This window comes from Leptodactylus fuscus, chromosome 2, assembly GCF_031893055.1.
Source record: "Leptodactylus fuscus isolate aLepFus1 chromosome 2, aLepFus1.hap2, whole genome shotgun sequence".
Taxonomy (NCBI): Eukaryota; Metazoa; Chordata; class Amphibia; order Anura; family Leptodactylidae; genus Leptodactylus; species Leptodactylus fuscus.
In genome coordinates this window covers 187,666,820-187,691,097 of record NC_134266.1, presented here as the reverse complement: position 1 = coordinate 187,691,097, position 24,278 = coordinate 187,666,820, and the positions used below count along the sequence as shown (strand labels likewise).

The 24,278-nt window shown below is 40.3% G+C and overlaps 1 protein-coding gene across 1 annotated transcript in view; it reads right to left on the bottom strand.

Annotated features, from left to right (window-relative positions):
- TM9SF2 (transmembrane 9 superfamily member 2) overlaps positions 1–22,560 on the bottom strand; it is a 29,730-nt gene extending 7,170 nt beyond the window's left edge. Inside the window, exons 1-12 of the mRNA XM_075265337.1 lie at positions 22,295–22,560; positions 18,637–18,704; positions 16,708–16,801; positions 12,657–12,784; positions 11,715–11,844; positions 9,959–10,083; positions 9,669–9,780; positions 8,239–8,318; positions 5,480–5,588; positions 4,936–5,068; positions 2,473–2,592; positions 334–391 (exon numbers count right to left, since the gene is read on the bottom strand). Coding sequence (XP_075121438.1) covers positions 334–391; positions 2,473–2,592; positions 4,936–5,068; positions 5,480–5,588; positions 8,239–8,318; positions 9,669–9,780; positions 9,959–10,083; positions 11,715–11,844; positions 12,657–12,784; positions 16,708–16,801; positions 18,637–18,704; positions 22,295–22,420 — 1,283 coding nt within the window. The 5' untranslated portion in view covers positions 22,421–22,560. The remainder of the gene's footprint in view (positions 1–333; positions 392–2,472; positions 2,593–4,935; positions 5,069–5,479; positions 5,589–8,238; positions 8,319–9,668; positions 9,781–9,958; positions 10,084–11,714; positions 11,845–12,656; positions 12,785–16,707; positions 16,802–18,636; positions 18,705–22,294) is intronic.
- Positions 22,561–24,278: the final 1,718 nt, after the last annotated feature.

Sequence of the window (24,278 nt, the reverse complement as noted above, 5' to 3'; positions counted from 1 at the left end):
ATACTTTCCGTCAGGTCATACATTCATATGCATTTTGTAACCTCAACATTTAGGTCAGTTTAACAGCTAGTTAGCAACAACATTACACAAATTACACCAGCTGGTAAGAGATGCAATGCCTATTCACATTGGTATCCATTAGAAAGGCTATAGAGGAAATGGTTCTAAGTGCTCCCCATCACTTAAATGTGCAATTTATTCACTTTTGTGTAGAAAGAACATGCCTAGCCTTTAGCAGCAGCAGAGGTACAAATGTAGACATTACGAGTCAAAAGAAATCTAAAAAGTCCCTTCATATTATTTAAATTAAGATAGTTTTACAAAATACTTTACCCAGGACAGAGAAAGGAGGTCAGCAAGACGTTTGTTTTCCATTTCTCACCACCAAATGCTAAATCCAGGATACAGAGAGACTAGTTAGGCAAGTACAAAGCATAATAAGTCCACTTACCATAAATGCTGACAAGAAGGTATATATAATTGTTTTACAATGAGAGGTACTTAACAGAAAGACCTACATCTGCAATTTAGGAATATGAATGCAAAGACAAGCCAATACACCTTTGGTGCACTTTCAAAGTACTATAAGCACCATCCCTATATAAAATATACATATAATCTGAGCGACAGGATAAATATACACAAATAACATTTAGCAAATGTAGTGGTAAAACTACAGAAAATAATCCAGACTAAATACATAAGAAATTAAAAGGATTGTCCAGTTTCAGCAAATAGAGGTTATTGTTTGAATATAGGAAAATTGTATAAACTTTTCATAACACATTTTGCATTAATTCCTTAGGGCTAGTTCACACGGGGCACGGAATGGCGTATTTTGGTCCTGATTTTGACACGGGAAGCCGCATCAGAATAGGACCAAAATGTGCCTGCTGCGTCTTCAGACACTTGCGGCTTCCCACTCCGGAGCATACCCAAATGAATGGGCCTAGTCTGCTGGGTTGCTGCGAGGTGGACGCCATGGCTGAATAAGCCACAGAATCCGCCTGAGGAAAGGGCAGCTCACTTCTTTTTTCCGTGAGGAAGCTAGCAGTCTGCATAGATCTCTATTGGGAGGGGGCAGATTCTGACGTGGATTCAGTGCCAAAATCCACCCCCTCTTGCCCCGTGTGAACGAGCCCTTACAGTTTTGAAGATCTCTGCTTGTTGTCATTCTTTGTTAACATTCAATGAATAAAAATCTGTTCAAGGTCTTGTGACGGACACACAGTCTGCATCCCCCTTCCCTAAGGGTCTATTTCGCACGGAGGAAAGTGGTGAAGAATTTGGTGTGGAATTTCAGCGCTGAAAAAAAAAAAAAAAAAAAAAAAAGCCTCCCATTGACTTCAATTGGATAACTTTTTATAATTCAAACCTCAACATACTTGCTGAAAGTGGTCAACCCAGTTAAAGATGGCTATATTGTACAAGTTAAAGAGGACCTTTCATGGTTTGGGGCACAGGCAGTTCTATATACTGCTGACAGGAAGGGAGGAGGCATTCCTCCCAGCTCACACTGTACAGCGTGATAGGCTCTGCTTTGAAGGACGTACCTGACAGACTGTAAAGAGCTACGGTACCGGGACCGATAGCTCTTTACCCGGGGCACAGATCGGGAAAGCCGAAAATATACTGAATTCAGTGCACTGTCGGCTTTCCAGCAGTATATAGAACTGCCTGTGCCCCAAACCAGGTTTTGTGTCTTTGCATCATTTAATAGGTGCTGCTACACAGATTCTAGCATAATTGGAATTTTTTTTTTTTTTTTTTTTTTTTTTTTTACTTGCCACCACCATTCTCTAGCAATAAGAGTTTTTCATTTTGGTGTCTAATATGCTATTTAGACTCTATATTGTCAGGAGGGTGGTGTCAGGCAGGAGCAGACAAGGGGTGTGATTCTGAGCTCTGGAACTGGCTGCCTCTGAGTGAAGCTCTGAATTACACCCTCTGCCTGACACTGCTCTTCTGACATCGCAGAGCTTAAATAGCACATCAGGTATCAAAACTAACTGTGCTTGTAAACGATGCGAGTTAGAGAAAAAAAATTCCAACTGTGCTGGAATCAGTGGAGTGGCATCAATTCACAGATACTAAGAACTTTAATTGGTGGAGACAGTGAAAGGTCCCCATTAAATAGCTGTTTATGTTATATGGACACTAGTCCACACCCACCAGCTCAGAGAAAAATTACAGATAAAGCCTGCAGAAAGCAAAATTGCTAAATACCTCAAAATATAAAGTCATGTTCAGGAATAAAAAGGTTTATGACACCAATACTGAACAAATATTTAAATTTTATGCCATATTTCATACAGAGGGATCCATTTCTATGGATATATGGATGGGGTGTGTATATATATATATATATATATATATATATATATATATATATATATATATATATATATATATATATTCATATTCATATCTTAGCAGCACAGTGCATGTCCAAATGTTTCCTTGTCCACTTACATTTGTAGAATCGAGAAGCTACGTAACCAGCTGGAGTACCAAGCAACACCCATAGAACAACAGCACATGTCATCAGGGCACCTCTGTTAGCAGGAGACAAAAATCCCAGGCATGCAAAAACTGAAAAAAAACAAACAAAAAAAAGTATTATATTCTAGAAGGTTAAAAAATATAGCTTAAAAAATTAGTATGGCTCATTTCACACTTAAATGGATTTGGTATAATTTCCCATTATGCCAAATTAATACAAGAATAATGTGAGGGGACAAAGATCTGTGTAAAAAGAGAGATTAGCATTCCGCCATCTTGTCTGCGTATATTCCTTATTGCTTTCACGCAGCTACTATGAGAGATTTACAATTGTGCTTTCTTATCATATTTAGGAAAAAGGTTGGAATGTTTGAGTGTCTCATAATATCACTTAGCTTCTCATGTCTCGTAATGAGACACAGAATGTCTATTAGATATGGGAATAGTCTAAAGTAGTTCTAAGTATCAAGGACAGACCGTCAATCTTAGAACACTGTGCTAGCATTAAAACTAAAATGGATGACACGGACAACCATGTGTTAACTTATGTATTGCTTATACACGTATTTATTGTTTGTAAACGCCCATTTTGTACTCTTACCAATGCTAATTCATATTTCTATGTGATGTAGTTTGTTATGCCTAAATTAGCATACAGCCATTATTCCTTTATAAGAGCTAAGTAACATGTAATAAACTTTAGAGCACTTAGATATACATCTGGCTATGCGTCGCTTTGTGTTCTCCCCGTACGGGCAACCATTTTGTTTTTAATTTGGAACCCACAGCATGTACTCCCAGGGGTGTTCCCCCAACAATAGCATAGGCTGTAGTGTGATTTCCGAAGTAAACAGTACGCACCTTAATCCCCTGCCATACAGGGTATTCCTAGTCTCTCTCTTTTTGAAAAAGCATCCCTTTACCAGGATACCATTGTGTACTTGGCTGGCTTCCTTATTAGACTTTATTTAAAACCGCAGTTCATTTTTGGAGTTACTGGTAATCTGTTGCAAGTTGGTTATGTTTCCTTGCTACTTCCAGCACTGCCCTCATCAGGCTACACCGATGCCCTTGCAAGTGGTTCATCAATTACCTAGAAGTTCTACCATTTTTTAGTTTGTTGGTGTACCATGAGTTTAATTCTAAACCCCCTGGTGGCCACTACTGAAGAACAGTTACAATCCCGGCAATTGCTTCCCCTATTCCCCTTAGCCCATTAAAGATAATATACATTATTTACTCAAATTTCTCCATTTCATTCATGTCCGATACTTTTGCCTAAGAAATTACTTTGATACCTTGATGTTGTTTTGCATTCCTTTTATTGATATGGTGACATGTAGATTCAGAGCAACAGTAGATTTGTGCTGTTTATTTAAAACCAGGTATATTTGAGTCTTATATGCACATTTTTATAGTGATAGCAATTGGCTCTTTGGGAAAAAATTTTGAGGCTCTGGATTGCTTAAAACACATTTTTTTCAATGATATTTTCCTGGTGTATATTGGATATGTGATAATATCTTGTCCATTTATATTGTGACTTAATTCATCTATGTGATGTGAGATGTGATGTGCATTTTTAGAATATTAGTGTATATTTTAATGCTCTCCTTTTTATGTTTCCATGTGTCTTGTAATCCAGTATTAAGAAGGCTATATTCTTACCTCTTCAAACTGCTTGTATGTGCGTTTTCCCGCTTTTTCACCTTTGTGAATTGACATTAATTTTTATTGCTAATAAACATTGATCTATATATATATATATATATATATATATATATATATATATATATATATATATATAGAACACACAAAGAATTCTAAGGAGGCGTTCACACTTGTGCCTGCAGTCCCCGCCCACCATGATTCCGCTGAACACTAGCTTTTTTTGCACGGATACAAAGGTGGACATACAGTGTCCGTGCAAAAAAAAAAAAAAAGTGGTTTGACGGCGGAGAGGCTGCATACGGACACCAGCGGTTTGCTTTAAAAAGCCATTAAAACAAATACTTTTTTTTTTTTTTTTAAACTGACCATAAGTAAGCTGTCCACAATCTGTTTTTGTGCAATTACGGCAGAATCACGGCAGGCAGATGTGCAGTCGCAAATGTGAACGCCCCTTAAATACAGATCAATGTTCTAGAACGGGGGTCAGAAACCTTTGGCATTGAAGCTGCAACTCCCAACATGCTCCATTCACTTCCTTGGGAGTTCCAAGAACAGCAGAGAAAGTATGCATGCTGGGAGTTCTAGTTTTACAACAGCAGGAGCCCTAAGCTCCCCTACCCCTGTTCTAAACAGAACTCCTACACCCATTAGGCTATGGCTACAAAGGCAATTTTGCCCATAACTCACGTCACACGACCAAAGATTGCACACTATCACTTGCTTCCAACAGAACATAACGGATTCCAGGCAATGCATACTTACACAAAGTAATGAATGTCATTATTAAGATCTGAGTGCCAGAACCAAGGAAAACAGAAAGCAACATGCCCTTTCTGGGTGGCCTAAAAATATCACCATGTACCAGCTTCCAACCAAATTCTTCCTGAGCATCTTCCTGTAAAACAAACATGCACAAGCTGAGAAACATATGTAAAAGATTATTTGTTCTATGATATATAACATTGTACAAAATAAAAAAAATAAATAAAAACTCTCCAGGCTTTACAAGCACAACAGGAAGTTAGTGCTAAATGCCAATTTCTTTTATTTTCACAGAACAGCCAATCTAAAGAGCCAAAACTGCAGGGAGAGAGTGGGAGAAGGAAACGGAAACAGACGGGGGTGTATGAGAATACCTCAGATTCTCTGTAAGTATTGTAGTCAAGCTGTAGACACAGAGCACAGATATGAACACAACAAATATTTTTTTTAAAAAAATTTTTTGTTAACTTAAAGCTCATCTACTACATTCATTCTCTACATTGTGTAAAGAATTAGCTAAATAAATAAATGTGCAAATACTTACTGTAGAATCTATCTGGTTGTATCTTGCAATATCTTTGTGGAGTGTTCTCAGCATAATCATGGCAACCATACCAGACAAAAAGAGAACAATCACTAAAGAATTCATTATACTGTAAAAAAAAAAAAAAAAAAAAAAAAAAAAAAAAAAAAAAAAGTGATCAGTGCAACTTTAAAATAAACAACTTATCTTTGGTCTATGGAATACAAAACAGTCACCAAGCCAATAAATATTCATAACCTTCACTGGAAAGTGGAATACATTATGTAACATGTCTCCAGTTATGACTGCAGCTGTGTCCATGGAGAGAATATAGCCTAGGTGTGTAGGCAACCATTCAACAGAAGAAGACTCTCATTAAGGCTAAGGCCCCACAGAAAAAAAAGCACTGTGGGAAAAATCATAGTGGCAACGCATCGCGGTTCTTCCCGCATCTCTTTAGATAGAAAGTTTGCAGAGATTTCCTCTGCGGACTTACTGTTTCAATTATACCTATGGGGAAACTACCGGCGTTTCCGTACGTATAATTGACATGCTGTGATTTTGCAGCGTGTCTACACCATGGTTTTTACCGCAGAGTGAGCATAGGATTCGCTAGAATCCCATCCACTTTGCCCTGACTGTAAAACGCCATGATTTTTCCCACGGCATTTCCACCTTGGGCAAATCGCAGCGTTTATGCCCCGTGGGCCCCAACCAAAGAGTGCTATAACTTCCACACTGTTTGATTCAGACATGGGGGGGGGGGGAACCCTGATATGTTGATCTATTTTCAACAGCAAGTATGAGCTGTTTAAAGCTTCTTTCTTTATACAGCTTACAATTCAATTCATTTGAAAAACAATAGTGTCACCCTGGACATGAACAGTTGCATCGAGAGGGGCGCTAGGTACATCCACTTGCAAAAATAGATTTATGAACAGTTAAAGAGATGGAGTTGGATACCAAACTGCATTTTAATTCATGTAATTTTGGTATAAATATTGTACACTTTGTAATGTATGAGTTGTTACAATTACATTGATACATTTTGTGATACTCAAGATCTATTGCTAAAAAGAGTTAAAATTATTTACAATGTTAATGACACAAACAGCAATAATTTAATAAAGCTAGAGATGTCTCATTCTGAGTGTGTCTATAAATAGATGAAGAATGAGGTGACGGCTCTGGAACAGTCCCTGCTTAATATTAAGTAGTACATCATGGTACTGAAACGTTTTTCCTTTAAAAGAATTGAAAACTAGCTTCTGCTTCGTCTGCAGGTTGTTGTTGGCGATGAGCAGCTTATATTTAGCTAAATGCGGTTGGCGATGATCCGCCTGCGTCTCGGCTCTGCTACATCTGAGCATATGCGCAGCAGGCGCAGCTGTATGTACATCCCTATGGAGAGCAGAGCAAGCTGTGCTACCGCGCTGCCTCAGCTCTGCTACATCTGGCAATTTAGATCAGAGGGGTTGTCTTGTGCGAGTATCCTAGCAGCGTCTGTGTTAGATACGGCTGCTACTGAACTTTGACACAGTTCCCCCCCCCCCCCCCAGCAGATCCTGAACAGCACATGGCCTCGTGTTACGCACACAAACTGCTACCACGCTGTGTCAGCTCTGCTACATCTGGCAATATGGATTACAGTGTCTGAGCAGCTTCTGTGTTACCAACAGCTGAACGGATGTTGCTGAAATGTGCCACAGTTCTCCCCCTCCCCCACCAGAGGAGGAAAAAACACATTCCCCGTCGTACTCACTGAAACTCTACACCCGATATACTCCTCTTGGCCACACACACCCTGTATGTTCTGTAGTCTCCTGATCTTCCATGAGACTCAATTTTCTTCAGCTTTCACACTGTCCACCTTTATCCTATATAGCTCCGCACACAAATTAGAGTGTAGCTCCTCGCACCACATAGCCTGATCCTATCAGAGAACGGCTCAAGGAACCTGTGATGACATCTCCACAGGTCCTTTAGTGTTGTGCGAACCTAAATTCCTTCATAGCAGTCGTGTAGGGACGTCATTTACCGAGATAAAAAGTAGCTCATGTTTTAATTGGGGTTCCTATCTGTGTATGTGGCAAATTTCAGGCAAATCCATTCAGCCGTTTGTGTGTTTGGATGTTTGTTCCTCAATCACTCAAACATCCAAACACACAAACTTTTACATTTATAATATTAGTAGGATCTGATGCATCATATTTTACCCATGAGGTGTGTCAAAACAGGAAGATGGTGAAATGCAGCCCAATTGGGGAGTAGTTGGCCGGAGGCGGCGAGATGGTGATCTGTAACCTTATCTACCAAATTCTGAAGGGTCTCAATGGCTCGACAGGACCAGAGGCAGTAAAACAGGTCAATCTTTATTCTGATTATACACATATAATTATTTTTTTTTAATTGACTTAAAAACCACACTACACAAACAACAACCTCTTACAGGTGCCCACATGGTATAAACCATTTTACAGTCACTGCAAAGTAATTGGGATTCTAGTAAACCCTATCCAGACATTGCAGAAAAAAAAATAGATGCAGCAGAAATGCTGCAAAATCCAAAACCATTGCGTTTTTTGGAAAGCACAGCATGTCAGTTACATCTACGGAAATGCTGGCGGTTTCCCTATATGTAAAATGGAAGCAGAAAGTCCATAGAGGTTTCCTGCAATGCGTTTCTGCTGCGTTTTTTCCAATCATGTTTTTTTTTTTGTGGCCTGCTATGTGGGGCCTTAGCCTAAATTTACATATAAACTGCGTGCAAGTGTACTTACCTAAACCACTGAATGTGGGTATGGGGCATGGATTCTAAAATGTAATCCCACCTGGAGGCCCATCTGATGTCCTTTTGTTCCTGAAGAACAGAGCAGGAAAAATAAAAAATTAAAAACACAACACACTTTAAAAACACAAAGATACACACACAACGAGTACTAAAAATAAAATGCAACTAGAAGAGTTTCAGCATGGACTCAAAGGGAGTCACTGGAATCCAGGATATCAAATGAGCAGCTTTTTTTTTTTTACTTTATAGAGCAATTTGAAAGTCTTATTTAGATTTCAAAGTCAAAAGTAATTTATAAAAATGTTAGTGTCATAAAAATAAATAAAAATTAAAATGATTACGTTTTATGCCCAACACAACAGTTTACTTATGAGGGTGTTTATAGAGGCCATCATCCCCATCAGATTTATAATATTCTACATCAGTTTTCTAGTGTAAATTATGCCAGAAATCTACATCAGCAAGACACTGGAAATTTCTGTTTAGAAAGACCTCAGTGGATGCTTCTAATTACTGTTGAGGAATACAACTTGCAGAAGTTTACATCTATCATATTTTTTGGACTGTAAGACGCACTTTTTTCCCCTCCCAAATTTGTGAGGAAAATGAGGGTACATCTTATATTCCAAATGTGGACTATAAAGGGGGGCGGAGGAGTGGAATTGCACCATCGCCATGCTCCTGCGCTGCTGGGCCCCATACCTTTAAAGTTGCAGGCCGGCTCCTGCGTGGCGAGGTTGCAAGAGCTGACTTGTTACTATGGGCAGCTGTGAGCCTAATGAAGGCTCCCAGGCCTGTCATAGCAATATTACTATTGCAGTTGGTCTATGACCAGCCGCTACAGTAATATACAGAATCTCCCATATGCGGCCATACATTTGTATTGCTGTCTATGGGACTTGCAATCAAATGATTGCAGGTTCAAGCCCCCTAGGGGGGCTAATAAAGTAGTTATAAAAAAAAAAAAAAACTAATCTAAATCACCTCCTTTACCTAGAATACATATAAAAGTAGAAAATTACTGTGAAACCAACACACCCATAGACATTAGGTATCCCTGTGTCCCAAAATGCCCGGTCTACTAATATTTTTCCTGTACGGTGAACGTAAAAATCAAAAGTGCCAAACCACCCGGTTTTTTTCACAGTTTTGCCTCTGGTTTAAATAAAAAGTGATCTAAGCAATAGACATTTTGCCAAAATGGTATAACTAAAAAGTACTTCTGGCCCCACAAAAAAAAAAAAAAAAAAAAAATGCTCTATGCACCCCCATACAGATGCAGGGTCACCTGTCAATGTGGCCTTGCAGCTGTTGCAAAACTACAACTCCCATACATTAAATATTTTACCATTTTTTTGCTTCAATTTTTTTCCCCCTATTTCATAAAACTAGCCATGTCAGACAGCTCATAATACTGACCTGAAATGAAACAGAATATGTGTATCGGATTTTGATTTCTCCAACATGTGTATTCTTTATTTCCATTGGTGGCCCAGAGCAGTCGGGTTTGTCAGCATGTGTATGCTTGAAGCTGTAGAAAATAGAATATACGGGAAATTTATAAAAAGGAAATTAATGGAAACATCATTCATTTCACATTAATGGAAACATATATAAACAATGAGAGCAAAATAGCAGAAAATTATACTAGAAATACACTATAACAAACAGTATGTATAAGGAGATATCAAAACTGTACTACATCTTACCTTCTGGGTTCTAATTTAGCAGCCACTAATCTTGATCCTTGCCCTTCATTCTCTACAACATGGTAATAGATGGTTATGTCCACATGGTTGAAGATATAGTATGTATCCCTCTCATGAAATTCTGACTGTGAATAAAACAGTTTAGGAACATAAAATTTACATGAATGTAAAAATATGTAAATTATTATTGTTTTACTATGAGCACAGTGGCCAAAGATCACAGTAGAAACACTAATGGATATCAGGACTACCAATATCAAGGTATATACAAAAATCATTGCCCTCAACTAAAAATATATATATATATATATATATATATATATATATATATATATATATATATATATATATATATATATATATATATCTTTTATTAGTTAGTAGTGTTGAGAGAATAGTATTCGTCAAATTCCACGCTCCCATAAGAATGCATGTAAGCTGCCGAAAACCAAGGGGTTAAGTGCATCAAATATTCACTGCGCTTAACCCCTTGGTGTTCAGCTGCTTACAAGCATTCCCCTAGGAGCGAGGAATTCCACAAATACTATTTGCTCATCTCCATTAGTTAGATTAAAATTCGAATTCCACGGGCAAAACAAGCGGCCCCAAATTCTCCTTACAAAACAATAGGCAGGGCAGATCTACAGCGAGTGTGACAATAGACACATACCAGATTGTTTTTTTCTGGCTTACTGTGTACTGAACAGAACCCTCAAGAAGCTCCTGTCCACAATATAAAAAGGAATCTGCAACTTCCAGAAGCTCATTTTGAGTTTTATAAGTAAAGACTTGCTTTCCCGATACCCTTTCCTGTCATGGGCATTTTTCGATATTTGAAGCACTTGTGCAGTCTGAAGATGACTACAAGACATGTGCAGTAGAGATGGCAACTCCATCTCTACTGCGCAGGCCACACAGGTACTTCCGGGCTGTGTACAGAGTCTCCCAGCAGCACATAATGAAGAAGAAAAGAGTAGTCTCCCAGATAGAAATCTAGGCAAGTATGATGCGATGGCACAGGGAGGGCTAGCAGTATGTAGGATAGCTTAGCTAGGGAGACAAGGAGGGTCGTGTAACAGAGTGGCGGAAAGCAGTGACAGGGAGGTAGTGTGGAAGGTACACAGGAAGTTACATAGTAGGAAGCTAACCCCGTAAACAAATGCAGAAGATACCAGGAGCTCCCACAGACACCTAGAAATCACTCAAAACACTGCTAAAAGCATATGGGTGTACTTTTAACCCATTAATAGCACGAACAGACTTTAAAAAAAAAAATATTGCCTGGAAAACCCCTGTAAGTAGAGGTGATGAATAGGGTTGAGCGATCGGGATCGGAAAAGATCAGATTCCGATCGGCAATCGAGCAAGTTTCACGATTGCAATCGGAATTCCGACCCGATCTTTTACAGTGGGATCGAGATCGGAGGTTATCTCAAGATCGGCTCAACCCTAAAAGTGACTTTTCCCATAGAAAAGCATTGACTAGGGTTGAAGATCGGGATTGGAAAAGATCGGATTCCGATCGGCGATCGAGCAAATTTCACGATCGAGATCGGCTGGAAAATTATCAGAAATCGGATTTTAAAATCGATCTTGAAATCTCAAGATCGGCTCAACCCCAGTGATGACCTATCCTAAGGATAAGACATAACTAATTTCAGAAACTCCATTTAATCTGCCTGTGCAAATTTACAGTGGTCATCTCAGAGCATATCGATAGCCAAACTCGAAGTGCCACTGAATTGAAAATACTCACATTTATCACACACGCATCCTTAGGATGCCCATCTTCTGTTATATAGCAACCAATAGGAAATCCAGGATTGCAAAATTTCTTTTTCTCTTCTACCTCATAACACCATGTAACTGGCATGTTGTCAACGATCCTGAAATAATAAAATGTATAAAAACAAAGAAAACATCAAATCATGGATTACATTTTTATAATATACTGGTACTTGTTTACATTTTTTAAACATTTTATTCCTACCAAGACTATCAGAGATCAAAAGTTTACAGAGCTACAGTATGTATAATAGATTAAAAGGATCAGGAGAGGTGTTCAAAAGCCAATCAGCATGGGAGCTCCAGCCCCCCAATGAGCTACTTCTGCTGTCACTAGCCACCTTTAAAGGAGGGGTGGGACCCTCCTCCAAGACAACCCCATCTTCTAGACCCCACCAGTAACTCACATACCCTGGATACATATACGTCCAGAGAGCTGACAAGTCCCATGTCCTGACGCCATCTTCCTCAGCGCATGGCAATCCACCATAGCTCCCTGGCAGGAAAGTTCCCTGTGACTCCCCAGTACTCAGACAGAAACCCACTCCTAGCACGATGACCACAACATTTTAAATCGACTAGACAGATGGAAGGGGTTCTTTCTGCCAGACTATCATCCCACCATAACAGGATCACTGGATGATTGGAATGCCAGCCAGAGTCCGTTGGTCATATCTTCTAGCTCTGTCATACACAGAAGGCCTTCAGACTCTGGCTGGGTTCAATAGTGTGGATGGCAGTGTAAAACTAACATGTACCATATGAAATTTCTGCCTCCCGTTAAAAACATTGTGGGCAGAATCTGCAAACAAATGAGTAGCCGGAACAAAGGGAAACCCCTTTATTTTAGACTGAAAGTTACCTTTAACTTTTATATTTCAGAAAATCAGAAAACCAGATAGAACATACTCACCAGTGGTGTTGATAGTTCAGAAGCATGCTCTTCTTTAAGAACTCCAACTTCGACTTGCTCTGAGAATCTGTAGTAGTATATGTTTTGGAACACACTTCCTCACATTTTTTGTTTTCCTTAAATTTAAACTACGAAGGAACAAAATATGTTGGGTTAGTACTAGAGCAGCACATCAGGACATTTTTTCATACATTGTGCCGCAAAGACTATTAAAAAAAGTCTGCTTGGGGACCCAAAAATAGAAAGCTAACCTGCTTAAAAAGCGGTTACCCCGTGGCCCCCATAGACCATAACAGGGTGCACAGGGTTTCCGCCTGAAAAAAGCGGAGGGGAAAATCCTGCTCACATGACTTTTCTATCCATATTTCTTAAGCCAATTCAAAGAACGGAAAACAGAACGTATACTGAGCCTTAGTGTGAACCTAGCCTTAAGGATAAGGCCAAACAAAAGTTCTTCATTTGTTTTTTTATGATCCAAAGCCATGATTACAAGGGGATCTAAGGAAACTGGAAGCATGGGCGGACACTTGTCAAATGAAGTTTAATGTTGACAAATGTAAGGTAATGCACTTTGGGCGACGTAATAAAATGTATGACTATGTACTAAATAGTAAATTACTGGGTAAGACTGCCAATGAAAAAGACTTAGGGATTCTGGTGGACAGCAAGCTTACCTTTAATGACCAGTGTCAGGCAGCTGCTGCCAAGGCAAATAAAATTATGGGATGCATCAAAAGAGGTCTAGATTCTCATGACAAGGACATAGTTATGCCTCTATACAAATCACTGGTACGGCCACACTTAGAATATTGTGCACAATTTTGGGCCCCGATATACAAGAAAGACATAAGTGAACTTGAAAAAGTTCAAAGACGGGCAACTAAAATGATTAGGGGAATGGGTGGATTGGAGTACAACGATAGATTAACAAACTTGGGGTTATTCAGTTTAGAGAAAAGACGTCTATGGGGAGATCTAATAACAATGTACAAATACATGAAGGGACAATACAAAGAACTTTCTAAGGATATTTTTACTCCTAGGCCAGTGAGAAGTGGACATCGTCTACGTCTGGAGGAGAGAAGTTTTCACTAGAAACATAGAAGGGGATTCTTCACAGTAAGAACAGCGAGGTTCTGGAACTCTCTGCCCCAGGAAGTGGTGATGGCGGATTCACTGAACAAGTTCAAAGTGGGCCTGGATGCCTTTCTTGAAGAGAAAAATATAATGGGTTATGGACTCTAGATTCTAAGGACACGTTGTTCCAGGGTTTTTATACTGACTGCCAGATTTGGAGTCGGGAAGGAATTTTTTTCCCCTGAAATAGGGCAATTGGCATGAGCCTCATGGGTTTTTTTTGCCTTCCCCTGGATCAACACTGTAGGGGATTGTAGGGTTATAGGTTGGACTTGATGGACTAATGTCTTTATCCAACCTCATCTACTATGTAACTATGATTGGATTTAACAAAAGAGAAACATACAAGTCCTTACATTAGATTTCCCATTCCTTTTAAAGCCACTCCTGGCTTTGGCTCAAAAAAAAAAAAAAAAAAAAAAAACCACTGTTTTTCTGTCCTTAGTTTGAGTGGCCTCTGCCTTACACAGATTTTCTCTGCCTCCAAGTGGTTGTAGCAACTTGCAATGTTAACCCCTATCGATAGGCTAGGCATTAACTTCATAATCAATGAGAGTCTGAAAGCTGAATTCCTGCTGATCAGATGACAGGGTTTTTTGCATCCTGAAGAAAAAGCAGACTGAGCATGCACCCTACTGTTCCATTTATTCTCTATGGGTGCATAGCTGCCATGTGCCCACCCCCCTGCTGCTCCATCAGAACGGGGGATCAAAACTCCAGTAATCAGGCCTGATTGGGGTCAGAAAGTCAGCAATAATAAAGTTATCAACTAACCTCAAGAGTTAGTACAACCCAAAGCTTTAAAAGGAATTATAAACATTTAATATCATTTATATCTATGGACAGACATAGTTTGAAAATATCTTTGGCTGCTAAAGGGGCAAAGTTGGTCAGCAAATTTGGAAGACATTCACAGCACTTGTGCTTATCCGTAGGCTTCTGACTCATGGATGAAGTCAAACACCCCCCCTTCCCCGGTCACTACTGAGGCCAGTTATTAGGTGTGGGGTGCACTGACACCAAGATGCTTTGACCCTGTGATTGAACCACAGTGGTAACCTTGAGGCACGTGACATCATCCAGGAGCCAGAAAACAACACCAGGAGACAGTCAACGCCCAGGAGTGAGTATAGCTGTTAATTATTCTTACTCACCTCCACTTGGTCAGACCCCACAGTATAACATTAGTCAGATTGAGATCACAAGACACAGCTGACCATATGAAAGCATTCAGTCAATGGAGCAAGTACGAACCAAATGACACAGCTAAAATGTTAGTGGTCAGAAAGCATTCACTCCGTTTTGAGTAAGATGGGTGCTTTGGCACACAGAGCCTCAGACATAATATCGACCAGGTAAGAGCCGAAGAGACAGGAGCACGGGGAGGCAAGGTCTATCAGATTTTCTTAGGATAATTCATCTGACTAGCTTTTGAAGGATTTTTTCACAAAAAGATGAATCCAGCATAAGGATGGGTTGGATGAATAAAATTTAACTTTTATTAAATCTTCATAAAAAATAGTAACGTGCTTTTAGCAAGATCCAAATTGCATGGCTACGCGTTTCGGAGCTGCATTGCGTGCTCCTTCCTCAAGGCATGCTACTAACATTTTACACATCACTTTTAATGCAGCTCCGAAACGCGTAGCCATGCAATTTGGATCTTGCTAAAAGCACGTTACTATTTTTTATGAAGATTTAATAAAAGTTAAATTTTATTCATCCAACCCATCCTTATGCTGGATTCATCTTTTTGTGAAAAAATTGTATTCCTGCTGGTTCAAGTCCACCTGCGTTTCCGTGCATTTGGCTGGATGAGAGGGTGAGTTGGAAAAAAATATTATCATAGCTTTTGAAGGATACCTGAGTTTTCATCAAAAAAATTATATATGTGCAGTCTTGCTGGACAAACTGTTCTCTGGCTGTGGAATACTTCATACATAACATTCTTTCAGATTTTTCTGCCGCTAATAACCCCACTATTACTGCAGGAAATTTTGCATTTCACTCTGAGGCCAGTGAGAGTATAATACAGAGCAGATCAGCGACTGACCGCTCTCTCTCTGTATGCACAGTCATAGAGGACTGCCTCCTCAACTTCTCTGCGTAGAAAGAGCAGATATCTCACTGAATTAACCTAAGTAGCACAGAGTACTAATGCTTCACTTGCAAAATGTCTGACTGCTGTTCTGTCAGTCAGAATGGGGCTCTGGAAAAGGGAGAGGCCAAGTAGGATGGGAAAGAGTGCTGCTGAGATTTAGCAGATCTGGCTCATTTAAAGGATAGACTGATATTCAGGTGAGGTCTGATACCAATATGGACAGACTGATATATCAGTCCACAATCAAGTGGGGCTGAGCACAAGGTATGGGGATGGGGACAAACTGGGACTTTTTTTTTTTTTAGCACAAATGCAGGCAAAGTAGGCAATTATTTGAAAATCCCTTGGCACATGGAACCAAAGTATTGGAAAAAAGAGCAGTAATGCAGACATGATGCTACTTGAGATGACCACAAGCAAATGGAGGAGGTGGGCAAAGACAGGAATAGCAGATTTACCTCCAGAAGAATAAGGATCACTAAGGTTCCAGATGGTCACCCCTCAAGCGTACCTCTACTCTTTGAGAGAGTACAGGGTTGATGGCACAGGGTGACCCCACAACTGGTCATACACAGAGAAGATGTTTGCTTTTTTTCCCTCTATGTCAGGCAACAGTGAGGGTAGGCCGTACTGTTCTCCTTTTCTCAGGATGATAATTTTCTAACATTCCCAACCTAAAATGATGGTGGGAGGGGTCTATTGTTTTTCCTTAGTTTCTACCTACTGGAGGCAGCATTTATAACAAAACTCACCTATGTAACTTACAACTACGGACAGGAAAACAAAATGTACTCAGATCTAATATATACCAACCTTGTAGGGAGATGGTTCAATTCTTTCACCAAACAACACCTGGCCCAGATTTTCAGAAGGTCTTTTTTCTTTCTCTACTTGACAAAAATCAAACCTTAAAAATAAAAAAAAAAAGCTAGTGTTACTTAAGGTACAGTGGCTAACACACAAAACATTGTTGTCAGAGACTGCATGTTATACCACAGATATAAATAAATAAAAAATATGAACCTAGAGGTGCCTGCTTGAATCAGATGGGGATGCCTAATGATTTATATAATGTGGAGAGGCACTGAAGGAGTAAACTACCTGTTTAATACATAGATGTGGTGGGACCTTGAGAAATAGGCTCAATGTAAGCTTGTACCTTCTGTAATAGATATGGTTCCTGAAAGGAACACCCTTATAGTAACTACCAATTTAAATATTTTAATTAATCAATAGTTCAGGTAAGTATAAAAAATTTGGTAATAGAAATATTTTCTCTGATGAGAGAGATTAAGATTAAAATTAAGTGTCTGCATGTTTATAGCAGTTATCCTGCAGGTTTTAGCAGTATATATGTGAATAAAGCTGGGGAGATAGGTACAGATGCAGCAAAGGTGTTAAAATATGTTAACTCAACTCTTTCAATAGCTTTTGGTGTCTTTTGAAATATAATACCACATTGCTACATCTGTACTGTGCTGTTATCAGTTTCAGTATGTCCAAGTTTGTAACTCTACTCCTCTCCCCTCTCCATAGACTTCTATGAACTCCAGCCTGCCTTCAGTGAAGATGGGCCTGAGCTGTGAACTGAACAGTTTAGCAGGCAGGAGAAGGCTGATAAGAGGAGAGAATAATTTATGAAAACGCTTCTAAATTGATTTAGGAAATTTTTTTAAAAAACAATTACTCTAACTCAGAATGATATTTGAATTTCAGTTTTTTTTAACCCAGACAATCCCTTTTTCTCTTGGTTTAGGGGCAACTCCGTATTAGTTAACACCTGCATTCAGGTTTCCGTTCTTGGGGTCTGCTTGGGGACCCAATGAACGGAAACCTAATCCGCTTAACAAAAGTGGTTACCCACGGCACCACCCACAGACCAAAAAAGGTAGAAAAATATGAAGAGAAAAGTCCTTCTTACAGGGCTTTTCACTTTTTTTTTTTTAGCGGATTCAGGGATGGAAACCCAGAACGTAAATCAAGCGGTAGTGTGAATCTAGCCTTGGCTTACTGCCAAGATAATATTTAGGCTAGGGCTACTCGGCAACATTTGCAGTAGATCCCTGTGGTTCCTGTGTCTTACTTCCTTCCTCGACTCACTTTCATCAGTTGCCTCATGCTCATGTCATTCATTTTCTTTGCTCACAACATTACTTTGCATTTTTTGAGACTCACATGCCTCTGTTTATTACATTGTTTTTCTTTTCATGTTCTAATAAAAATTCTGTAATAAAAATGGATGAAAAAAAACAAAGTGGCATCACAAAAAAACTTAATGCATTTCTATGGTGTCGCACAAAATAGTCTTGGCTTGAACTTATGTTGTAGGTCACATCACCCCCATAGGTATCAATTGAGTCACATGAACGATGACTGCAGTTACTTTCTTTAATTTTGCTTACTGTCCGGATTCTTGCTCAGATTTCTATTCATGTGTAACTGTGCAGCTTTTGACAGTTCATTTCAATCTTTAAATTATATTGAAAAAAAAAACAAAACAAAACCCAGAAACAATAGCAGCTGCATATCACAACAAAACTGCAATGTGTGACATAAGGAATGGCAGAACCGGTATGTGCTTTAGTTTTCAGTTCTGTCCCCTGTAGTTGATTGACCTCTGTTTTGCTGGCTTTTGACAAGACTTGTGAAGCAGCCAAAATCCTAACCATGTAAATTATGACCATGCAGCCATGAATATTATGTAATTATTTGTGCTAAATTTAGAGATATTGATAAACTTACGCAGCATATTCATAAGGTAGCACAGATTCTACGGAGTCAAGTCGGTTTACAAACAGCTCAATGTCAGACTGCAAGAAATACAAAAGTTACAATTAGAGAGCAAATATACAGGAAAATCTGAGTGACAGAATTACAAGACTTGTCTGAGGGTCACTCAATCTGAACTCTGACAGCAAGCACCAAGAGGGCATGTTCCCACATTTTAGCAGTCAAATCCAACAAAACCATGTCCAAAATGGGTGGGCTAGGCTTCCATATAGATTTTTAAAGATGATCACCAGACTGGAAAAGCTCAATGACATACGTCAGCTGATAGGTACTGTTACCCCGAGCAGGTTGGTGCTTAGATTATAAAAATGTCTTCAGCCATCTCAAATGAAGAAGCCCTTTTAGCGTTTAGGGAAATTAGGGTATACTAGCCAAGTGGGCAGGGTCTCTGCGTGCGGTTTGCCAGGCAGTGTTATAATGGCACACTTTGACACCCTAATTTAGCATAAAAAATGATGTAGCTTATGTCCCAGAAAGTAACATGCCTTTAGTGTCAAGCTGGACAAATCCTGGTGGTTCTTCTCCGTAAAAGGGCATATTTAGACAAGAATTATGCGAAAGGAAAATTTTTGGTGCTGAAGAGACATGGATTTTATTTTAAAATAATTTCTAAAAAGGGAATCAGATTTAGGTTCCAATTAACCACATGAACACTGGACACAGTGTCCACCTGGAGATGCCCTCAAAATATACCAAATTTAGAGCCATTTCTTAAGAGATCTGTTTAGGTGGTACCATGGCCCCACTAGAAAAGTTCACATTATACTAGGGTAGTCATCAAACTGTCCTAAAGGGTTCCAGTCTCCTGGTTATATAGTACACACCTGGGGGGCCTGGCACAAAGATATACTCCTGGTGTTTCTTGTTTTCTGACTCTTATGCAAAGAGGATCTGGATACGGGCTATGACCTCATCCACTTAGGCCTTCTGACACGTTCGCTTTTCACATAGACGCCACGTATACTTATTTCCATGCATTTATTCCAATGTCTAACAATGGAAACTTTGCTTTAAATATGTAATTCCATACGCAAGGAAGAAAAACACTAGAATTCTCAGAAGTAGAGGCATCTTGACTGGTGCATGACAAAACTGAAGATTGGCATCCATCTTGGCAGCCTACTATGACAAGGTTCTGAGAGTCTAGACCTAGCTTCAATATAATGTAGCATAAAAGTCTATCCAGTTTTTTCCCTATTTGATCCTATCCATTTTTTTTTTTACTTCTCTCACTTTATATTAAAAAAAAAAAAAAAGTGTTGTTGCTTGCTTTTCCAGATTTTAAATTGGTCTTACAAAGACTATTCATCCATGTTTTAATCCCCAAGTACCTCTGAGGCCTCAGATCAATAAACAAGGATAGTGAACTGCCAAGAAATACTAGACTTTTCAGAACAATCTGTCATATATGTACATGAGGGTAAAACTACAGTGTTCTGGCTATTATATCCCATACATAGTGAACCTTACATAGTCAGCCGTTTCACATATTCTAGGCTCTCTCTCTTTGCAAGCTCTTTGTCACATGATTGAGACTTGTGCAAGAAAAATAAAATTAATGTCTATGTTGGATTTACCGACTGGAAAAGTACCCAGGAAGATAGACTCCTATCATTATAGTTATCTACGATGATAGGAGTCCTTGTCTCCCCAATCCCTAACTCTCTTCCACGCAGAAGCAGCATAGTGGTATTAGACTTTAACTTTTCAACAAGATTATTGAGAATATAATGTCAGGAAGGAAGAATTCATTGCTATATCTAATGTACAACAAATATAGAGCAACTAGTTCTGCAGTAGAACTATTTACAGGAAGCCTAACTACAGGTTGCTTAACTGCAGTCCATGACTCAAAGATCACAGCAATGTACGTCACCTCTATATTAAAGAAAAATTCTGTTTTGGTCAAACAAAATTTTTCAGCTAGGAAAACTTCCACCATGTCAACTTAGCCTTAGTATAAGGGGGTGTGGGATGATATTCTAAAATAAACAGTTTGTGCACCTGTCAAACCAGTAGTGTGACAAATGTGCAACAGGTTTGTCAGGTCCTAAAAGCCAGGAGAGGCCTCTCCACACAACGATGAATTACAATAAGGAAACAGATTGGGTGTGAATAATACTTTGATCCCTTCATAGTAGACAGAATAAGGGCTATTAAAGGAACTATATTAATGTGTATTACATAAGTGCCACAGAGAATAAACCTACATAAAGTTTCTCTGCAAATACAATGCAATCATCCCGTATGATGTAATAGCCCATCTTAGGCCTCCATTCACATGTTAACTGATTTTTTCCTCTGATAATTAGGATTCCATAAATAGTTTTCTATACACAAATTTTAGTGAGATAGTCCAACAACCTATCACGTATTTCATATTCAGCCAGCATGTTGAATTTTAACATGACAGATGTTTCGATTTGAAGTACGACACTAACAGAGGGGTCTGACAGTGACTTAGTCCTCTCTCTCCATTCAGAACACAGAGGGAGTCTGACATCTGGATTCTGCACAGATGAGCTGCTGTAGTGGACAAGGAGTATGTGCACTCTGTACTTAAGAAATAGGTGCAGAGCTGTGGTTCTATAGAACCATCCCTATAGAGGGGACAGGGCTGCTGCACTACTTCGGGGCCAGGAGCTGGTACTGATCACATGACACAGGGCCAGAATCAGCAGAGGAACTATTAAAACATTCCCTATTATTAGCACCTATGACTGTCAGTCTGCCAATAACACTCTGCGTTACGTTTTGGGTCTGGGAAGCCATATGGACATTAGCCTTAATGCCTGGTTAGGCTACACTCACCTCTGCAGCGTCACATCACCAGACAAAAGAGTGATACAAACACATTTTTAATCTGACAATTTCAGGTAAAAATAACAGACACTCAAATAACTCAATTATAGTCTATGGCAGTGATGGCGAACCTTTTATAGACCAAGTGCCCAAACTGCAACCGAAAATCCACTAATTTATCACAAAGTGCCTGCACGGCAATTTAACCTTCATACTGTGAGAACAATTAGGGACCTGAAAAAAAATGGTTGTGTGAATGGGGCTCAACAGAGCTTTCAATTATACAAACAACTTCGTACTGCATTTGGTAGAATTTTGAACAATTAATGTTCACTCTCACAGACCTGTTGTATAGTGATCGTGCAAAGTTATTAAGTCTGCTATAAAACAGATACTGTGTGATATAGTGAAGGGTCCCTACTCAGTCCAATCTGCTCCACAGTGGCCCTTCACAATATAATCTGTTCCACAGATGGGTGCCCACAGAGAGGGCTTTGCGTGCCACCTCTGGCACCCATGCCATAGGTTCGCCATCAAGGGTCTATCAGGCACAACTCTTGTCCTCCTTTGTAGGGATCTGCTTTTCCATTCTTCTGGGACTCTCAAAGACCAGCGTTAGATGGAAACAATTAATAGAGAGAGAGCAGAGTCCATAACTGGTACTTGTGTACAATCCCTGGCCATGACTGGAGACACATAGACATTGTGAGGTACTACAACTCCCCCCATCCCCGCCAGCACTACTAAGGAGCCACCTGAACTTGTTCCCAGTTATTATGGTGCAGGGACCCCTGCTGTCAGCGCTCACCTTACACTCCGCAGTCTCCTTGCCCGGCTCACAGAAGCTGACAGGGGCCAGGCCTGGCAGATAGAAGACGGCCCCTGGCCTGAACAAGGCCGCCAGCAGGAGAACCAGCAGCGCAGAGCTCGCCATCACAGTTCCTGGATGCAGAGACTACACGGCGGCGGAGACTCCGGACACAATCGCTTCCTGCTTCTCAGACACGTCACCCGCTCTGACGTCTCATAGAAGACGCTGTAAAGCTCGCGCAGCTGACGACTGCCCAGTAATCTCCGCCTGTACTTCCGGGTCCGGGGTGTCATGTGACTGCCCCGTTTTTTTCTTGGCAGCCAAGCAATACAATAGGGCTGGTTGCTATGGGGTCGGGGCTGCGGGTCAAATGATTGTATTCTTGTCCCCCACCTCAGGACATGTTATAGGACTAGTTATCCTATCTGCTACGTTTATGAAATGCACTAAATGACCCGTTTTGTGTTAGGGTTCTCATAGGAAACCCAGACATTACAGGTTCTCCAAATAGTGGGACTCTAGCGTTAAGGCCAGAGCTACACGAAGATTTTGGCCGCATCTACCGAAGTGTAACCAAAGATGTCTGGGTTGCCCTGCGACTAATGTTAGCCCATGGATTCGCATTAAAGGGATCTTATCATTAGAATCCCTTTTTTCTAACGTAGGAATAGCATTAAGAAAGGCTTTTCTTCTCCTACCTTTAGAAGTCTCCGGGCCGCCGTTCGGTAGATATTCCGTTTTCCGTCTTTATGTAAATGAGTTCTCTCGCAGCACTGAGGGCGGGCCCCAGCACTTAAACAGCACTGGGGGCATCCCCAATGCGGTGAGAGAACTCTCCAGCGCTGCCCCCATCTTCTTCAGGAACCGGTTTCTACGCGTCGTCTTCCAGCCTGGCTTTCAATCTACTGCGCATACGCAGTCGGCTCTGCCTGTGGGCCTACTGCACCTGCGCGTGGCCATTTTTTTGTGGCTGCTTACGCGATCCCCACAAAAAAATGGCTGCGCGCAGGTGCAGTCTGCTCTGTCACCGGTGTTGCGGTGACGCCCCAGAGCCTCTCTGATTCAAGTCCACACAGCATGTGACCGGTGAGTCCAATCAGCGGCCTAAGGAAAAAAAACCAGGACGTCACCTATGACACCCGTAAGTGACATCCGATGACCTTACCTTAGACCTCTGATTGGCCTCGGTGGTGCGACGGGAACTTTTTATGATTGTTTAAGTAATGCTGTATATATTTATATGGTGCTGTACAATATTACATATATTCCATGGTGCTGTAGATTTGAGGGTTTACATATGGTACACAATATATATAAAACTAACAATGACCAACTGGCACAGTGGGATAGAGGGCCCTACCCGCAAAGGCTTATAATTTATGAGGGAAGAGGGATGGAGACAGAAGGAGAGGGGGAGACAGTTCAGATGGTGGTGTGGTGATAGTGTTATTGTAGGTTGTAGGCCTTCCTGAATAGGTGAGTCTTCAAGGCCTTCTTGAAGCTTGTGATTGTAGGAATCAGTCTTATGTGTCTTGGTAAGGAGTTCCAAAGCATGGGGGATGCACAAGAGAAATCTTCGATACAGTTGTATGAACAGCAGATAAGAGCGGAGTAGGAGGTCTTTGGAGAATTGGAAGTTATGTGTGGGTAGGTAGGGGGAGATTAGATCAAAGATATATGGACGGGACAGGTTTTGGATGACTTTGTATGTCAGTGTTAATAACTTGAACTCTATTAGCTGGGCAACGGGTAGCCAGTCAGGGGATTGGCAGAGGGAAGCGGCCAATGAAGAGCGGGGGAAGAGGTATGTAGAATGAGCAGAACAGTTTAAGGACTACAGAAAGGTAATGTCTGGTCCAGAGAGGTATATTTGAGTGTCGTCAGCATAACAATGGTGTTGAAATCCATGAGATTCTATAAGTTGGCCGAGGGTATAGATGGAGAACAGGTGGGAAACTAGGATGGAGCTTTGGGGAGACCT